The 19,800-nt window shown below is 28.4% G+C and overlaps 1 protein-coding gene across 1 annotated transcript; it reads left to right on the top strand.

The window, feature by feature from the left end:
- The first annotated feature begins 571 nt into the window (after positions 1-571).
- LOC100167454 (mediator of RNA polymerase II transcription subunit 15) lies at positions 572-13,739 on the top strand. Its single transcript, XM_001947377.4, has 12 exons — positions 572-1,080; positions 1,151-1,238; positions 3,202-3,259; positions 3,330-3,389; positions 3,451-3,797; positions 4,624-4,781; positions 10,561-10,637; positions 12,002-12,178; positions 12,269-12,390; positions 12,470-12,633; positions 12,702-12,804; positions 12,899-13,739. Exons 1-12 carry the CDS (start codon positions 1,022-1,024, stop codon positions 13,220-13,222), a joined length of 1,737 nt encoding a protein of 578 aa, XP_001947412.2. The 5' UTR covers positions 572-1,021; the 3' UTR covers positions 13,223-13,739.
- Positions 13,740-19,800: the final 6,061 nt, after the last annotated feature.

The raw sequence follows: 19,800 nt of genomic DNA, 5'->3' as shown, positions 1-19,800 counted from the left end.
AAAATTTAAAATATATTATGATTTAAGGAATAAAATTCAAAAATTTTCATTGCATAATGACTTCTATGTTTTAAATTATTTGTATGCAAGTATTTAAATACTTTCTTTTTATCAAATACAACTATTAATATTATTAAATATAATTAACTAAATTAACTAAATTACTAATTACTAATGCCTAATTACTAATTATACATCATATTTTATAATTGATGTCTGCTCGATAAAGAATATTGCAAATGATTAAAATTCAAATGTAATGTATAATTATAGGCTCCAATTTATTATGCCAACTCGATTAAAAAAAAACTTTTTATTATTCAATGTTTTTGTAAATATTAATAAATTTCAATTTAAAAAAAAAATAGCATTTTAATTCTTAATTTTTAAGACATTTTACATTTAACAGTATGGATATTGAATACACAGGCCTTCATAGGACAGGAAGCGCGCTCTAGTGACTATAGAATTGTGGTAATATTTTCAATCAAGAGTGTATAGAGGGGTGCATTGCACGGTTTAAGATATACGATACCTTATCAATACACCTTGGTATCACCATATCAGCTTCTCTACATAGTGGGCTGTAGATATTTCTTCAACCGTGTTTCTAGACCAGAAAAATGTTTATGATAAAAAACGATAAATCTGATAATAGTTAATGTATTATATTATTTTGTTTACCAGGCTCAAATGCTCAATACCAGCGTTACTTATCTATTTTAATTTTTAAAGCGTTTAGTCGTTTAGTGTTTACTAAATATTTTTACCGACCCGTCAGTTGTGGTTTTAAAAGTTTAAGAGTATCGTTTGCCAGTAAATTGGCATGCCACCAATTATTGTTGACAGTATAATATTGTTGCTATTAAAAAATATAATTTCTTTTGTAACTCTTCAATTAGTTTGAAAACAGACAGTTTACGTAGACTTATCCGTCAAAAATTCAACAGCTTTTGTACCGCTATACAGTTTCCAACTAGAATTCAATATTAAGTACATTTCAAATACTAAAACAGCAGTCATGAGTGACGACGATATTTGGCGTACTTCGAGTTTTCGACACAATGTGGTCAATAAAATGTACGTGCATTACTATGAATTACTGAAAATTCGTAATATCTCTCAAACTATTATGTGTTTGTATTTTTAGTGATGAAGCTATTGCCCAATCAGGAATGCCCACGTCAAAGAACAGTTTAGAAATGGAGAATCATGTATTCTTGAAAGCAAAAAGTAAAGTAAGTACCTACCTTATGCATTTTCTAATTCAATCATAGTCAATTTTAGGTATTTACATGAACGATACATTAAAATAGTTGAATTACAACAACAAACCAGTGTCTTGAACATATTTATATTATTGATAATATTTTATGTGTATTTAAATTAATTGATAATAAAATATATGTGAATTACGTATGTTGTAGATTAGTTCCATGTACCATTTTAATCAACAATATTTTATCTTATATTATAGGTAAATACAGAGTGATAAAAGACATTTTCTGGTACCTATATATCAGCTATATCAGCTATATGGAAAAACATTTGCCTACATTGGGGGTTGGCAATCCGCGGCCCTCGAGCTGCATGTAGCCCTCATTGTAATTTTATGTGGTCCGCTAGAAAAATTTATACTTTGTATAAAAATTCATAAACTAAGATAGTATGGACTGAAAACTGTAGATTAAAACTTTGTTTATCTGTAGACACCTTGTTGAATAACTTGTTTTAATAAACCTAACAGTTATGAAATTAAATAAACTATGTTTGATATAACTATACGTACATTTTTGTTTTAAAAAAAAAATTAGGCATATTGAAATTGTGACCAGTGAACATTTTTATATTTTTTGGCTCTTGCTATCAAATAGGTTGCCGACCCCTGGTCTACTATACAAGAATCAATGACATATCCATAATATATTATAATTTCTATTTAGGTTATATTATATTTTAAGCACCTACTTATTGTAAATGAATAGTTTTCCTTTTTACAAATTGAAAAACTTCATTTTAATTTCATGTTTAACTGTTTAAGACATAATTTTTGATAATCCCAATCAAATTGAATACAACAACATAATACTTAGTACACAATATCTAGTTGTAATTATTATTTAAAATAATATATATTTTTGTAATGTTTTAATATTATAATAGTGTAAATATGTTGTTTTTATTATCAGCCTATAGTGCTCAAATTGATAATAATATGGTGTGTGCCAATAAAGTGGATTAGTCAATGTTACAGTAAAGTAAAACTGTTGTTCAATTATTACAAATCAATTTTATTTATGAGTGAAATATTTTGTAAAATCACAAGTTCAAATATTTAAATAACTTTTAAAAATCATAATTCTAGTATAATATTTGTATGTGACTGTAGATAGAATACATTTAAATCAGTGCTCTTATTTACTATGGTAAACTCTTTTATGGTATATTGACTACAACAGACATATTTTGCCGAGATTTTGTTTAATAACTGTATTTTTTCTCAAAATGCATGTGGTCAGAGTGCCTTGTAATCATTGGCACATTATTAATATAATAATATAATAATTATTTCATTTAAAATTCATTATATTTCATTATTATATTTCCAATTACCATTCAGTATTAATAGTATTATAAATTTGTTTAGTTTAGTATTTTATACATTTTTCCATGTGCAACTAATAAACTGTTGTTATATAAATGTTAAAATATAGGTAATAGTTTAGAATTTAGATAGTAGGTTTAGGCATATTTTTATTATAAAATTAATGATATAGTCCTATTGAAGAGTATTATCTTTTTATATAATCATATTATATTCTAATTTTTTTGTGCGTATACGTGTTCATCAATAACTGATAATAAAATGTGGTACCTATATTTTATTCTTTAGTTTTTGATCTCACACAATGAATATAAAAAATATTAGGTGATTTAATTTTTAATCGTTATTTGTGTCTTTTATTTCTTATTACTATGGTTAGTTATTATTATCATAATTATTAATTTTAGTACTTACCATGCATTCTTTAAAAATGACTGTAATCTATTACACTGTCATTTTTTTCAATACCATTCCATTTGATAGCAAATATTAAATTAAAAATTAACTATTGCTTTATATTCTATGTTGAGGTATTTAAATATATGTGTTCTTTTTTAATTTCTTATAATAAATTGTATATATTTTTTATGTTATAGGATGAGTACTTAAGCTTTGTTGCACGTTTATTATTACATGTAGGTGGAAGAGATATGAGTAAGTATTATAACATTAGGTTACTATTATTTGTAATTGATATAATTTACAATAATCCTTTATTTTATAGGAGGTGGTAACCAAATGATGAATATGAACCAAAACCCTGGTCCTGTAAATGCAACAACATGTAAGAAGTTAAAATTAAATATAATCAAATAACTATTGTATACATTTTATATTAATTTTAGTGTTGCAGACATTAAACAATCGACCACAAACTCAAAATAAATTACCTGGTCAAATGACAATGGGACCGGGTCAAATGAACCAAGGTCCACCATTGAGACCTAGTGGGCCTATGGGTCAAGGACCAATGATGCAGAATTCTAATGCAGGTCCTATGGGCAATCAAATGGGTCAAGGGCCTCCTATGCCTATGTCTTCAGTCATGGGTGGGCAACCAATGCAGGGTATGCCTGTACAAGGGATGCCTGTACAGAGTATGCCTGTACAAGGTATGCCAGTACAGGGTATGTCTGGGGTTGTTCCGGGTAATATGCCATCAAATACTATGGGTCGAATGCAACCAAGAAAAGTAATTATGTATTTTAATTTAAATATACCACCATGTATTATGATTTGTTAAAATACTCAATTCAAGTTCCAATCAATTATTTTCCAATAATATATATGGCCCTCCGAATTTAAATTTTATTTTGTTAAGTGTACAGACTGTTACTTTTTACTACCTCTACTACTAAGTTTTTATTTTACTACAATTATTATATTTTAAATACATGTTATGGCTCAATTTTTAAAAGTTTGAAATAAAATTATAAGTTGAAATTTAAGTTCATAAACATTTAAGAAAATACGATTCCGACAAAATATTATTCAGTAAACAATACAGTTCCAACACTATGTGTTTCTGAACCAATAATTTTCTAACTTTAGTTGCCCCTATTATTTGATCTTTCAATTTGTTAGTATTTTTAATTATGCAATAAATAAACTTGCTTGAGAGAAGTTATAATATACATATTTAATTTTAACTTTAAGTAGCATCTAAAGAATATTTTATATAATATAAAGTCTAGAATGGTTATAACTCAATATGGTGATTAACACGTCAAACTCCCTAATACTGTGCTAATTTTATTATTTTTTTTTATTGACAAGAGCAAGTACTTGTAGACTATAGTCAATTAATATTTTCTAGTGTTATTGGAATATGTTTAAGAGATTTGGTTTGATGATTAATTTTTCTTAAAACATTAAAAAAATTATGACTTACCATTTACAAATGTTATAATTACAACCCACCGATTTTTATATGCCAATCTAATTGAGTAATATATTAATGACATCATTAATATTTGTTGATGACTGATGTTTAATATTATTTATCATATTTCAACTAGATGCCTGTTGGTCCAGAAAATGTGATGATGATTCCTAATCAGCCAGTGGTTGGAGGTTATCCAGCAGGACCACCAAGGTCTGTAGCAAATAATCAATTTCTTAGCCACAACAGTCCTTCTTCGCCTCAACAATCTCCTGTTAATGTTCTCCCGTCTGGGTAAATATTAAAATTTTAATGGAATGTATTGTTCTTAAATGGCTAACACTTATTTTCATAGTGCTATAATAGTCCAAATTAGGGCTTTCGGTTTGATATGTGTATTGATACTCACATGTACACGTAGTCCGTACCTTAAATTATAAAATATATGAACACCCGTATATTTAATTACACATGTTTTTAAAGTCTTTGTACGCCTGTCTCTTAATACGCATGTATTAAAAGTTAATTTACTAGTGTATTAAAATTCCCCATGTAATTAAGGTCCAGAATTTTTTTTTTTATAAATTGTATATATTTTACATTCTTTTGGGCCAGTGTTATATGTATAAAAAAAAAGTATATTAAATATTTCAAAAACTAAGATATAATTATTTATGTATCTCATTAATAAAGAGTTGTTTCTGGTCATGAATTTGATAATTCTGATAACTCATCCAGTTCAACCACGAATGCAAGTTCTTCAGAAGCACAGAGTATTATAATTGATGCGCCAATACATATGAAACGACGACAAACTTATGTAAATCGAGAGGAAGATCACATTTGCAATTCTGAAAAAAAACAGAACAGGTACACCAAGCGTTGGCAAAAATGAAATCCGTAAATCAAATGACCCTGTATTTATGTTCAAGTGAAGGTTTTAAACAATTTATAGCTGTTGTTGAGCCTTATTATAACATTTGCAAAGAAGAAGCAATAAAATCAAGATTGAAAGCGTTAAGATCATTAATAACAGAAATAATACAGAAAAACTTGGGAGATTCTAAAAGTATATCTTGTACATCTGACTGTTGGTCATCATTATCTCAACATAGCCATATTACACTTGCTACTCATATAATTGATGATCAATTGTGTCCGAAGTCAAATTATACACTTGCATTGGAGGAATCACATACTGTAAATCTTGCTCATCAATTAGAAGATACATTTGATAAATGGGAAATTGGAGGGGAAATGATGACAGTCATCACAGATATAGCGAAAAATGCAATAAATGTTGTACATTTATTGACGGACATCTCTGAAACATATGATTTGACGTGCATTGCTCATAGTATTCAACTCACGGTCAATAATGAATTACGACAAGATGGAATCGATACACTAATTCAGTTAAGTAGTTAAATGGTTGGGCATTTTAAGCATTCAAATGTAGCTAAACAAACTTTAACAAAAATGTAAGAGGAACTGGGATTAACCCAAAAACCTCTAATACAAAGTGGTAAAACAAGATGGAATCCAGTTTATATAATGTTAGATTGTCTTTATGCTAATAGTGCTATGACACACGTTTTAACTGATTGTGATACAACAAATGTAGCAATAGCGAAAAAGTTGAAAATTACGGTAAGTGACTGGACAAAAATGGAAAGTCTGGTAATCTTATTAAAACCATTACAAGTTGTTACAGCCATTTTTTGTGCCGAAACACATTCACTGATATCTATGGTTAGACCACTTCTTTCAAAAGTGATTCAAAAATACTTAAAATTAAATGAAGATGATAATGAAATTGTTATAAATGTCAAACAGACAGTAGAGAATTTTTTAAGCTAAGTAATTCAACAAACATCGTATCTTCAAGACAAGTTTCATCATTTTTTGATCCGAGGTATAAAGAATTGGAATATGAGGAAATCAAAGTAATTGATCAATCGTTCAAAAGTCAAAAGTTCACTGGTTGAAATGAATACTCTAGAAAACAGAGCGGAAATTAACGTTGGTTTACAAATTAATAAGGGCGCACTTGAATTTCTATACGGAGATGAAGTTCATGATATCAATGATGCTTCGACGCAATATCATTATTACCTAGCAGAACCACAACTGAGGTACGATTTTGTTTTTTGATCCATTTAAATGGTGGAAGTCACACGGAAAAAAATATCCTTTACTAGCCGAATTAGCAAAGAAATATTTGTCGATACTAGCAACATCTGTAAGTTCAGAACGAATATTTTCATCTGCTAGGAATATGGTTACGCCCAAAAGGAACTGTTTAGCACCAGAAAATATCCATCTATTAGTGTTTTTGTATCAAAATTGTAAATTATTGTTATAGAATATTTAGTTTACACTTCTTTTATAATTATACATTTTCTGTGATTAATTATTTCATATTTTTCCTTTATCATTACTTATTTATAATTTACTTATTGTAAAAAAAAAACTCTAGAAATAATTGCAGTATTTATAGTTTAAGAAATTATTTTTGTAACTAATATTCTGTAACGGGCCACCGTCAACAGTTGCAAAGTAGGATGTAATTTGGAATGACCAAGCCAAAGTAGTAATAAATTGTAGTTTATTTAATTCAGTATAATAATATTATAATAATTTCTAAGTTCACTTTATTTAATTTATTGTAAACGAGATATGACTGCGTATTTGAAAAAGATGTCCGTTCGAGTTAAGGCTGGATGCTCGTCTGATGGACACTTGTCCATCGACGTATCTCGTCGGGTAGTTCTATTAAATCCCTACTATGGCATTTTTAGTATAAAAATGGTATACGTGCCGTATACACCTGAGGTCATTTCGGACGTCATTCAAATAATCATATTATTTCTGGATTACATTATTTTGTACTAAACTATAAATTTTGTACTGCTCAGCGATTAGGTTTTCCTAGAATATTCATATCTATCATGGAATACCTATCACGTGTTCCGTAGCGTGTTCTGCGGTACCCTTGTATTATTACTATTATATGTTCACCTATGCGCGCCACCAGGATTACGCGCTTTTTGTAGCAATTAGATATATTTTAGTATTATTCCTATTAATGCATGCCACTAGCTGTCGTATTTAAATATATTAATTGATTACGTAGTCACAGCTCATTACAATTCAAAGAAAAATCAAACTCAAAAACATCTATAATTCATATTGCATTATTATGTATATAAATTGTAAACTATAAATATATTTTGTAATTTAAATAATTAAATAATTGGTTTGGTTTTGTCATATTCTCGAAAAGCTATTTTGTTTTAAATGTAGATAGATCATAGAATACTTAAATCTATACACCTAATTACTACACACACGTGCATTAATAGTTTTAATTGATAAAAAATAAAAATATATGATTAAGTAATTATTCGTTTTTATAAACAACAATGAGTTGCGGCACATGGGACACGTGCCCCTGTGCCCCATTCTTGTATCCACCACTGATCACGGTGCAAAGACGTTTAGTATACATCTATTCATCTCACGGGTATTCAGACTTATTACATGTGTACATGGGTATACGGACTTTTAATACATATGTACACGTGACTCTAAATACAGGTGTACACGTGTATTTTAATTACACGCACTTTAACCCCATTTTCTTAAAAACACTTACATCCATGTTCTTAAATACGCGTGAAAGAGAGACCCCTAGTCCAAATGTTGAAGTGATGTGACATAGATTTCAGACAACAGAATCCAAATTACAAACTATTGGATTTCTGTACTTTAAATTGGACAATTTTTTTGGTAATATATTAAACTAACTAATCTTACTAACTAGTTGGAATTTTGTATTTTAAATATAGAGAAAAATATTATAATTAAAAATATTTTATTTAATATTTATTGTTTGCATGTAAATACTAAGATATTTATTTGTTTGTTAAAAATGTATTTGTACCTATGAGTAGTATTTTAAGTATAAATTTCTTGATTGAATATGATTAAGCTGGAAAGGTAAAGGTGGTATGAGTTTGCCCATTTGATTCTCGAACTAGAAAGTTTGAGTGGGTGTATGATACCAGTGAAAGAACCTGGATGGCTGGGATTCCCAAGCTATAAGCTCTTGTATTACGTACACAGGTCACTATATCGATAAAATTAGGACTTTGTGTAATGTAACTTTGTTCATTAAAGAAATGATAGAATCACATAGCTGACCATTTAAAAGAATAAACTGTGGTGCTTATGGACGAATGGAATATAACTAATAAGGTCACTAATATTACTCATGATAATGCATCAAATATTACGTTGTCAGAAATTTAGAAGACCAATTAAATTTGTATTAAAATAGGTGCACAGTACATACAATACAATTAGCGATTAATAAAGGTCTTGAAGAAAATGCTTGTAGTTGGTTGTTAAAAACAGCGTCCTCAATTGTAGCATTATGTAGACAATCACCTAAGCAATCCAATGCACTACAATTATATCTACAGCAGACAGGCCAAAACAGTTAGCTCTAGTGCAAATTTGTCCCATTCAAACCTAGCTATGTTGGAGCGCTTGCTTGTACGGCGCTGAGCTTTTGTGGCAGTAATAATTGACGAGGAATACTTAAACAAAAAAATTGAGAACAACTGTGTCAGACAAATGTCAGAAGAAGTTTGGGACAAATATAAAGTTCTTATCAAATTATTGAAACTACTGCAACTAGCTATAACAATACTAGCTATGCTCTAAACAACAAATCACAATATCTATGGTAAATATTTAACTTATTTTATTTTAAAATACCATGTAAGAACATATAAAATGTATTTATTGTATTTCAAGTTCGACCACTTATTGCTAATCTCATCAATAAACACATAAATCAATACAAAATTAAATTAAATCAAAATTTAATGATTAAATCAATCAGGCTGTGTGCTTGGTACAGAATTTAAAAACATAGTTTTCAAACACTTGGCAAAACAATTTTCAGATCAGTGTTACAGTGAGAGTGTCCAAGATCAGACACATGATATGCCAGCAAATGTAGCCCAAATGGCAAGTCTGCTTGACCCTAGATTCAAAAATTTAAAATTTGAACCTTCAGAGCAAATTAAATCCCGTATTCAATCAATTGTTCGTTCAAAAATATTATCCGTGAATAACATTTTGACAACCGCAGACAACAATACCTAAATAATAAAACAAACTATGGGGCAATATTCTAAAGATTATAAAGATGAATTAACTTGCTATTTATCAGAACCTTAAATGAATCACAAGAATGGTGGAAAACATGTGAAATTGTTTATCATACTATATCAGTTTTAGTAAAAAATATTTTATGCATTCCAGCTTCATTAGCATCGTCTGAATGCGTATTTTCCACAACTAGTAATATTGTAATAACACCCAAGTAAAACAGGACACATTATCTTTTGTTAGTTTTAATACTTTTGAAAAACAACCTTATATTAATTATAAAATTAATAAATTTATTATTATTATCATATATTTATATTAACAAGTATTATTAATCATCATCATAATTATTACAAACAATATTATTATACCCTGTAGTTATTATTAATATTGTAATAAATTATTTATTTTATACGGTTTACTGTTAGTTTTACAAACTGATAACAACTATCATATTTTATTTATGTATGGAGTATTATTCTGATATTTATGAGTTGTGTTATTGATTTGAAATTTCATATTATATAATACTCTATTCAAAATAAGAAAGGTATTGGACGGCCGACTTGTGCATATGGTCATGGCTTCCTTTTGATGGCCTTACCAGATTGATGGTTGACTTAGTGGAAGCATCTGAAGACTACACAGGTACCTTTCTTATTCTGAATAGTTTAAAATTCCAGCATCCAGATTTTTCACATAACTTAAATGCAGTATACATTTTTATGATGTATGTTTTTTTTTTAGTTATACTTTTAGCAATAGACATGTTTTATACTTAAGACTTTTAATCTTTAAATCATTTTGTTTTTAATATAAATTTGTATAATTTTAATAATATTTAAAATTATTTTTGATTCAAAACTATTTATGATATTATATATTTTAGTAATCAAATGATCGGTTCACCAAGTGGTCCTCAACTAACTCCTGGAGGCCAAATGAGTGGGCCTATTAGATCAATTGGTATGTCTATTTAAATTAAAGCAGTTAAATGTGTACATTTAGTTTAACAGGATACATTAATTTAGTGCAAATTCATTATGAGGTATAATTCTTAAACTGAACTACATTATAAATTAAATGTTAAAAACTGGTATTTTAAGATCACATATAGCACAATGCATATATTTCATAGAAAGTGGCTTTGTTTAATAATCATATTTAAAAAAATCTAAATAAATGTACAATATTGTTGATAGTTATTATTCACTTTTTAAAATACATCTTTTTAAACTAAATATCTAAAAAAATAGTTCTATAGTCTAAGCCATAAGATAATAATCAGTTGGCCGACCCATGTTCCCTCCAGAACCTTAAAAGAAAGGGAAATGTTCGGGTGACGTCTATTGTTTAGTATGCTTGGAGAAGAATTTGGGGTCAAAAGCTGTTGTGATGCACAACAACTAATTATTCTCTCGTGGTATAGACTGGAGTTGGAGTACAGATAAATCAGATAGATTAAAACTATACTTTTCTCAATTAGCATCCATAAATATTATAATATTAATTAAGTGCCTTAACAGTTTTCCATCTGTAGATCAGTCACATAAACACAACAACACAAAAATTACTTATTTTTGTCATTAATTAATTTATAAATTTCAAACCACTGTTAGCACTAAATTTATAGTGTTATAATTGTTTGAAATTATTTGAATTCCCATGAAAATCTCATGGACGAGTTAATATCAACTCTATAGTCAGACTATCTTAATTTATCTAAATAAACATAATATAAAATAATAACAATAATTACTAAACAACTAAAATCGTTCAATTAAAATAATAATAATAGGTAATATTGTGTTATTTTTTGTTCCAATTATAAATGACAATCTGTTTGTTTTACAATATAAAACTAATTTGTTTATATTGTGGATGCAACCATAGGCTTATAAATTTATGGACACCACTTACAGAGAGAAACCAGTGGATGAGATAGCTGAGAGAGAAATAACAATACGTTTAGGAGTATACCTAGAAACTAACAGAGCGGAGAGATAAAAAAAACTATGTGTTTGGGAAGTTGCAGTGTTTTCTCACTCGTTCTATCTTGTCCCCCCCCCCCCTCACCCATTAACTGTTGGCAAGGTAGTGTGGTAGGTGCTATCGATTAGTATTTACTATTTATGTCTATGTATGCAACCATACATCAAAACAAATTATTAAAATTGTAACAGATATATTAAAAAAATAGTTATTATAGATGTTGAACTATTAATTTTAAATGTTCTTGTTAAAAATGTTCAATAATGATTTACATAACTTTGATACATATACAATATGTATATACTATTTATAACCCTATGTGTGAATTAATTTTTCAGGTAATGTGCCATCACCAGGTAATTCTGTTCCATCTTTAAATACTCCTATGAACCCTTCATCTAATGCTGGCCCAAGTCCTCTGGCTCAAGAAGACATAGCATATAGAGAAAAAGTAAGGCAACTAAGCAAGTACATTGAACCTTTACGAAAAATGATTGCACATATAGGGAATGAAGGTAAAATAATGTTTAATCATTTTATCCTTACATTAACTGCTGTAATTAATTTTATTATTATATTTTTACCATAATAATCAATAACTATAGACGTTGAGAAGTTAAGCAAGATGAAAAAGCTTCTAGAAATACTGTCAACTCCCACCCAAAGGATGCCTCTGGAAACTTTATTGAAATGTGAAACTGCTTTGGAAAGATTAGATTTAAGCAGAGTAATTACTTGTTATTTCTTTCAAACAGTTTTTTCCACTGTTTCTTTCTTACAATAATTACTATAATCATTATTATTAGGGAGAAGGTGGAAGTGTGCCTCCACCACAATCATCTACCATGAGGGAGGTGCATCCGTTAATTGAAGTGATTGGATCAATGATACAATCTCCAAACTTTAATCACACACTCCATAGAACATTTGCCCCTTGTATAGAATTTATGGTGGGCCAAAGACGACCTTTGTAAGTTAAATTTCTTGATGTTAACAATGTAATTGATTATTTAATTAATTATTAATTGCATTTTAAAGGTCACCACCACCTTATGCAGGAAATGAAAATTCCAACGAAGTTCAAAGTATCATACCCAAAGCATTAGAAGGTGAAATTGCAAGACTCGATCAACGTTTTAAGGTAAAATAAAATAAATATATTTTTAGTACAATGTAGCAAATTAACACATTGTCAAAATATGGCATATTTTTTCTAACCAAACATTTGATTTTAGGTGTCTTTAGATCCAGTTCGTCCAAGTGGAGTTTCTTGTATCCGCCTGTTGTGTTGGTTGGATGATAAAAATCTACCTTGCGTACCTCCGATCAACATAATTGTTTATGAGAATTACCCCCCTGCAAATCCTGCTTGTATAATTTCGTCCAACGACTATGGTGGCACATCATTTCTCATGTGTGTTAAAGATGTCTTTGAATCAAGGATGATGTTGATGCCAGTCCGTTTTACAGTATCTCATATACTTGACTCGTGGGAAATGAGTGTTAGGCAAGCAGTAGCTCTTCTTCTTGATAACAAAGATTCTATTGCCAATAATTGAACTTGGTAAACTTATATTTTCTGAACTCTATAAAATTATGCTCATTTTATTTTGTTGTTATTATTTTAATTACTTTTATTTATATAAGCAGCAACCCTATATATTATGTATTTTTAACAGTTAATCATTCTCTTAAATTTATTTTTAATTGATTTAGAGAATAAAGAACAAATATGGGTAAAAATATAATTAATTAATTATCAAAACACTATTTTACCATAAATATTAGCAAAATGTTAAAATTCAACACATTCTTTGTATAATCATATTGCAGGAAGTAAACTTCAAATTTATTATTGTCATAATTATTTTTTATAAGTTATTTTCTATCACTTAATGTCTTCTACTTTTGTAGTTAAACATAGTTAAGGGTAAAACAAGAGAAATTATATGTTTTAAGGTAACATTTTAAGTTATAGTGGTATTGTTTTGTATTATAACATTTGTTGTTAATATAAGCTATTGTTTTCCCCATATTTGGATCTCTTTTATAATATATTTATTTATTTTTCAAAAATGTGTGTATTTTCAATTATTAATTTACTGTGGAGAGTAAATAATTATTTCGAAATAAAATATTTGAATTTTGATACTTACATTTACTAACAATATCTTACTAACCTTACTCTTCTAACAAAGTATTCATGAAAATCTCTAATTTGTCATTTAAATTCAATTTTAGATTCTAAGCGATGAATGTATTGATTTTACAATGATGTTTGTTTTTTTGTGCCTGTCATCACCGTTTGAGGCAGTAACACAGCTCCGAATTTCTTCAATGGTATTTCGTTTGATGTGAAAGTAAATCTACTAGTTGGTGCTTTCAGCAGTTAAAAATTTGAAATTCTCAATAGTTTTCAAAAGCGAAGGGAAAGTAAAACAAAAATTAAAGAAAAATGTTCATTTTTATGCAAAATTGTTTTGGTTTTTGGTGTAACTCTAAAACAAATAACACTATATACATGCAATGTTCACTGAATGTTTATACTAGAATTTTCTATACTCGATAACATTTTCAAAATAATATTATGTTGACTTGTTTTGAGCGTTTAATAAAATGTAATTCGTTGGGTAAAAAAACTAGACAATTCAATACAATTCTCCTAATGTAATGTTATGACAGTTGAAAAATATTAAAAATCCAAAGTCACATTTATTTATTTTTTCTAAGCATTTGAAGTTTGAATGTTTCTTTATAAATCTATGATATTCAATTAATTTAATAAATAGATTAAAGTATTATCTAGGTATGTAATACTAGATTTCTTATAAGTTTGTCTACCTTGATCAAAAAAAAAAAATGTCATCGAGAATTAATATGGTTGTATCCTTTAGCAAATTGGATCAAGATGGTACTTTAAAGAGGTCATTTTTGAATTTCTCAATAGTTATTTAACGCGACGGGAAAAACCAACGAAAAATTACAAAAAATCGCTAAAAATGAGATTTTAATTTCTAACACTTTGTTTATCACCATAGAAACGAATAAAAAATAATAATATTATAGGTAATATTAATTCAACTTGCAGGCTATAATAAAATATAATTACAATTTAAAATATCCAGGCTGACAAACCGTCACCGCTCAGAATCGTTTTAAATTGTGTGGACATAATATAATATAATGTGTTGAACGGCGAATTGTATAGGCAAAATAGGTACATTACTGAAGTCTTTAATATTGTCCATAACTAAAAATAGCTAATCGGAAGTATAATATACTCCAATCTAAAACGGGTGGTACTCCGCCAATATCACCCAATTCCACATTTCTTAGATCCATTCGAATGCGCGAAATAACTATATATTTTAATGTATGATTGGTACAAATTTTCAACAGTTACAAGGAGATTTTTGAAACGGTGAACACCAATTTCAACCGATATTTTGGTGGGAGAATTGACGTAGGTAACTATTTTTTTCAATAATAAAATAAAATTACTAAAACTCTGAAACGGAGATCAAGTGTAAAATTGTGATTTCTCCATAATTCTTAACTCGTTAAAATATGTAAAAAAAATCGAAATTAGTTATAGTCTTATAGGCGTTGAGCGCGGCAGTTAAGTTCAGTGTTGTGCTTTGTGCGCATGCGTATTAACGTAAAATCTTAAACTTTGTAAGGATATACCTTTTAAATTAATGATTTCCACAAATGTTTTTTTGCAGCATTGTTCTAGCTCGTTAAAATACGTTTGTTACAAAATTAAAAAAAATCTTGAGTAGGTAAAGTAATTTATGGGTATTTTGTATACAAAATTAACTGATGTAAAATGTAGTTTTATTTATTCATATATTGTAGAATTTTAAGTTATACAAAGCAATATGATAGTTATACATGTGCACGTCTATAAAAAAAAATAATAATGTGTAATTTATTAAAACTGGTATGAGAGTATGAGACACATAATAAACAAATAATATATCTAATATAGCAAAATGATGCTTTATCATATAAATCAGTGCTATTAGTATAATACCAATTAACAATTTATTATTATTATAGATACATAAATCTTAGATATATAAATCATAACATTATAACATATTTTTATCTGATAAAGTACTCATCAATCAAATTATTCTTGGTAATTAATAAACCAATCACAAAATAGAAATGGATTATATGGAACATTCCCATTAACAATTGGAGCTAATAAATAAAAATAAAAAGAGTTTTCATTTAAAATAATTCGTTTTTTTTTTTTGTTTAGATTGGATGTAGGGGAGAGTCCCTAATAATGTTCTGGTGCTTAAATTGGACCACCTCAATTACCCAGCTGTTAAACATTAGGTAATTATGATAAACATATTTATACATAATATGTTTCATACTGTTGTATAGACTCTTTGGAGTTATTACATATTATTATTAACATGAAGTCTAAAATTATAAGAATACCAAACTCATACGGCTGTCCACAGTAAAAAATGTCTCGTAATGAGTAGTACGATTAAATGGCTACGTTACAGTCTCCAAGGTTTTTACTTTAAGCCGTGTAGTATACGGATTATTCATGTTTTTGGGGTTTTTTTGGAAAGGTTATTTATTATTTGGAACCCTGACCCTTTTTAGATTATATAGTAAGTTTGATTAGCATTTATACAGTTCCATACGTGTATATATTTTTATAAATATTTTAGATTCTGAGCGGAGTGGTTTTACAATGGTGTATTTTTTTTTTATCCTATATACAAAATTTCTATCAGAAGAAGTGCTCAGATTTCAACATATCGTATCTTATCCTATGTGGCAATTAATTGGATCAAGATGGTACTTTAGAGAGGTAATTTTTCGATTTTCTCATTAGTTATTAAATGCCACAGGAAATATCACCGAAAAACCGCTAAAAACGGAATTTTAATTCCTAACGCTTTGTGAATCACCATAGAAACGAATAAAAATAAAATTTTTAGTTATTTTGTTGTAATTTATAGGTAATAAGATATAATAACAATATAAAATATCTAGACTGACAAACCTTCTCCGCTCAGAATCATTTTTCGTATACAATGATATGATATCATTGAATTCAAATTTAATATAATGCATTATACGTTGACCCACTTGTAACCTACTGTACAGCAGAGCGACATCCACTTCGCCGATTGTCATTTGCGCATCACTATTGTTATTTTTGACCTTTTTTGTAAGACATTTGCGCATCGTTCGATTTTTGGGTTATACATCGTTTGCGCATCAATATTTTTTAACAATAGAACTGAAAAAAGGTTAAGCATTGGGAACCACTAAAAAAATGTGTTAGTGAAAATAACACAAAGTGCGTCTGGGATGTAATTCGTTCAAAAAGGTTCGTTTACCTGTTTTGGTATGCAATTCGTGTGCACCCGCAATGAAGCATTCAAAAAATTGGTTAATATAATATATTAACTTAAGTTTATGTTTGGGGTTTTATTATGTGGGGGGTTCAATTAAAAAATATAATTGGTCCAAATAAAGCATCCAGTTGCCTAACTCCTTAAGTTGGGTACATTTGTAATCATTTTACTTTTAATAACAAAAATAACTGTCAAATTTTCACATGCTTAGATATCTTTTAAGTGCAGTTGAATAATTAGAATTTTAAATAACTGGAATACTCCTAAATGTCAAAAGTGGCCCAAACTAAGTAACTCTCCCCTATAATTATTATGGAACCAATTATTGGTATATTTAGTGCGTATTTGAATGAACTATACATAATATAATATTATATTAATTGTCAGATTAATGTAAATAATTTAACGAGTATATTATTTACTTTCAGTATATTCTGCATGGTAAGCTCGTATAAGTTCTGAAAAAAATTACAATAGCTTCGGTATAGGTACCTATTTATTGTTATATTATTAGCATAATATTATCTATTTAGATGTAGTGGCGTAACGAGGATTTTTCAATGGAAGGCGACGGGGTTAAACAAAGTAAATCAGAATTTGATATCAGTTACCTTATACCTACTAGGTCGTTATTACTATATCCCGTAACCGTAGTAACCATTACAAATAATTTATAATACCCAAAATGTTTCTACAAAACTGTTTTAAGAAATATCATTGTTTGTACTTTGCATTTTATCATAAGATTATATTATGTGATACCATAACACGTCCAATGGTGGGGGGTATGAAGTCTCCTTTATCCTATACTCGGTCGTACGCCACTGCTTAGATGCACAGTAATAATATATCAAGGCTGGGCAAGTTAATGATTTTTTTTAACTCAGTTAAGTTAAGTTAATATGCACCAATAACAAAAAGTTAAAAGTTAAAAGTTAATTTAACTATAGGTTAACTCAGTTAAGTTAAAAGTTAATACACAATTTTTGTTAACTTTTTATTAAGTTAAAAACAAGTTAATTTGTTTATACAACGCTAACATACTTAATTTTTTCCAACCCAAAACTAAATTATAGACTATAGTGTTTATATTTTATACAGTGTTTCCATATTAGTTAAATTCGAATTATATACATTTTTTACTTTAAACGATCCACGGTAAATATTTTTTGACATGAAAACGAAATATAGGTACTGAAGTAGTGAAATATGATAAAATTAAAAACAAAATAAATTAACTTAACTTACTTCTTAAAATGAAAAATTAACTCGTTAATTTCACGTTAATTAAAAAAGAAATTTAGTAAGTTAACAGTTAAGTTAATGAAAAGCCAAAATTAACTAGTTAAGTTAAAAAGTTAATATAAAATTAACTTATTAACTTAACTTTAACTTTTTAACTCGTTAATGCCCAGCCTTGCAATATATTATTATGTACATTATGAATTATAAACGCTTAAACGCTTTATAGTTTTAAATAGTTATTGTATCGAAAAACAATACTTTAAAAAATAATCAATATCATAAGCCCATAGAACATTTCTACGACAATTAATTACTTACCATGCTTTTCTGCTAATTGTTCTGCAGCTATATTTAAGTAATACAAGTAATACAATATGAATAAAATATATAAATACTAACGTCTAATTGTCCCACCAGACTTTGCACGTGCCAAAGGTTTGTTGTTTTTTTTATAAATATATATTTATAAAAACATGTCTAGGTATGTCATATTTCTACTAATATATAATATGGTAGGTACGATTATAGTATTTAATAGGTGTAACTTGGTTTTATTGTATCTCGACATCGGCGTTCTTCAATTTGTGAACTAATTTAACCAACAAGGACAATTTTCGCATATGACAGATTGCACAAATAATGCTTTATTTTGTATTTTACGTAAATCACGTTTATATTGAATGAAAAATAGTAGGATATAATAGTTAATAGTAGTATAATAGAATATCTATAAATTTTATATTATCAGGTAGGCAATCTACCTATGGTAGGTAGATCGCTGACCCCGCTTACAAGCGTACGTAAATCTATTTTTTTTTTTTTTTTTGTTATTTTTTAAGTTATGTCATAGCGAATATTATAAGGGTTTTTTAGTTATATTATAGCGCATACTTCAAAACTTTTCAGTGATAAAAAATCCGAACCCCGATCATCACTATACATGTTTAATGATGTGATTATTGCGCATTTGAATTAATTATGTAATCATTTAATTTAAACAGTGTACATTATTATTGCGTGCACCCGACTTACAGGAGATGGTGACAGGATGGGATGATGGTAGTAGCGTCAAAATGATCAACAGTGTGTGGTTGATGTATTATTTATTTAAAAATTGTAGAATATGATAAACAAGTTGAATTTAAACACTATTAGATTATTCAAATTGACGAAGAAAAACCAGTGTCTTAGAAAATAAGCGATTGCTCGAATATTCTCTAAGTCCCGTAATACGTCGTCAACGAAAATAATCTAAGTCGTAATACAAAAATATGATAATCAATAACGAAGAGGTACAGGGATGTGTACGTACGGTTGGTGAAATCACGTCTGAATACTGGTCACTCCCAGGGCTCCTATATAGTCCTATCCCCTCTCTTACCAGATCCCTGGCGGACTACGTCGTTGGTTCTCACAGTCCAGGGGGCCTTCTACAAGATGTGCCTTTGGTCGGTGCGGGGTGTCGTAAATGACCAAGTATACCCGCAGACGTCTTG

Source organism: Acyrthosiphon pisum, chromosome A2 (genome assembly GCF_005508785.2).
Source record: "Acyrthosiphon pisum isolate AL4f chromosome A2, pea_aphid_22Mar2018_4r6ur, whole genome shotgun sequence".
In the NCBI taxonomy this organism is placed as follows: domain Eukaryota; kingdom Metazoa; phylum Arthropoda; class Insecta; order Hemiptera; family Aphididae; genus Acyrthosiphon; species Acyrthosiphon pisum.
The sequence above is the reverse complement of the archived record's forward strand: the minus strand, read 5'-3'. Positions and strand labels throughout refer to the sequence as shown.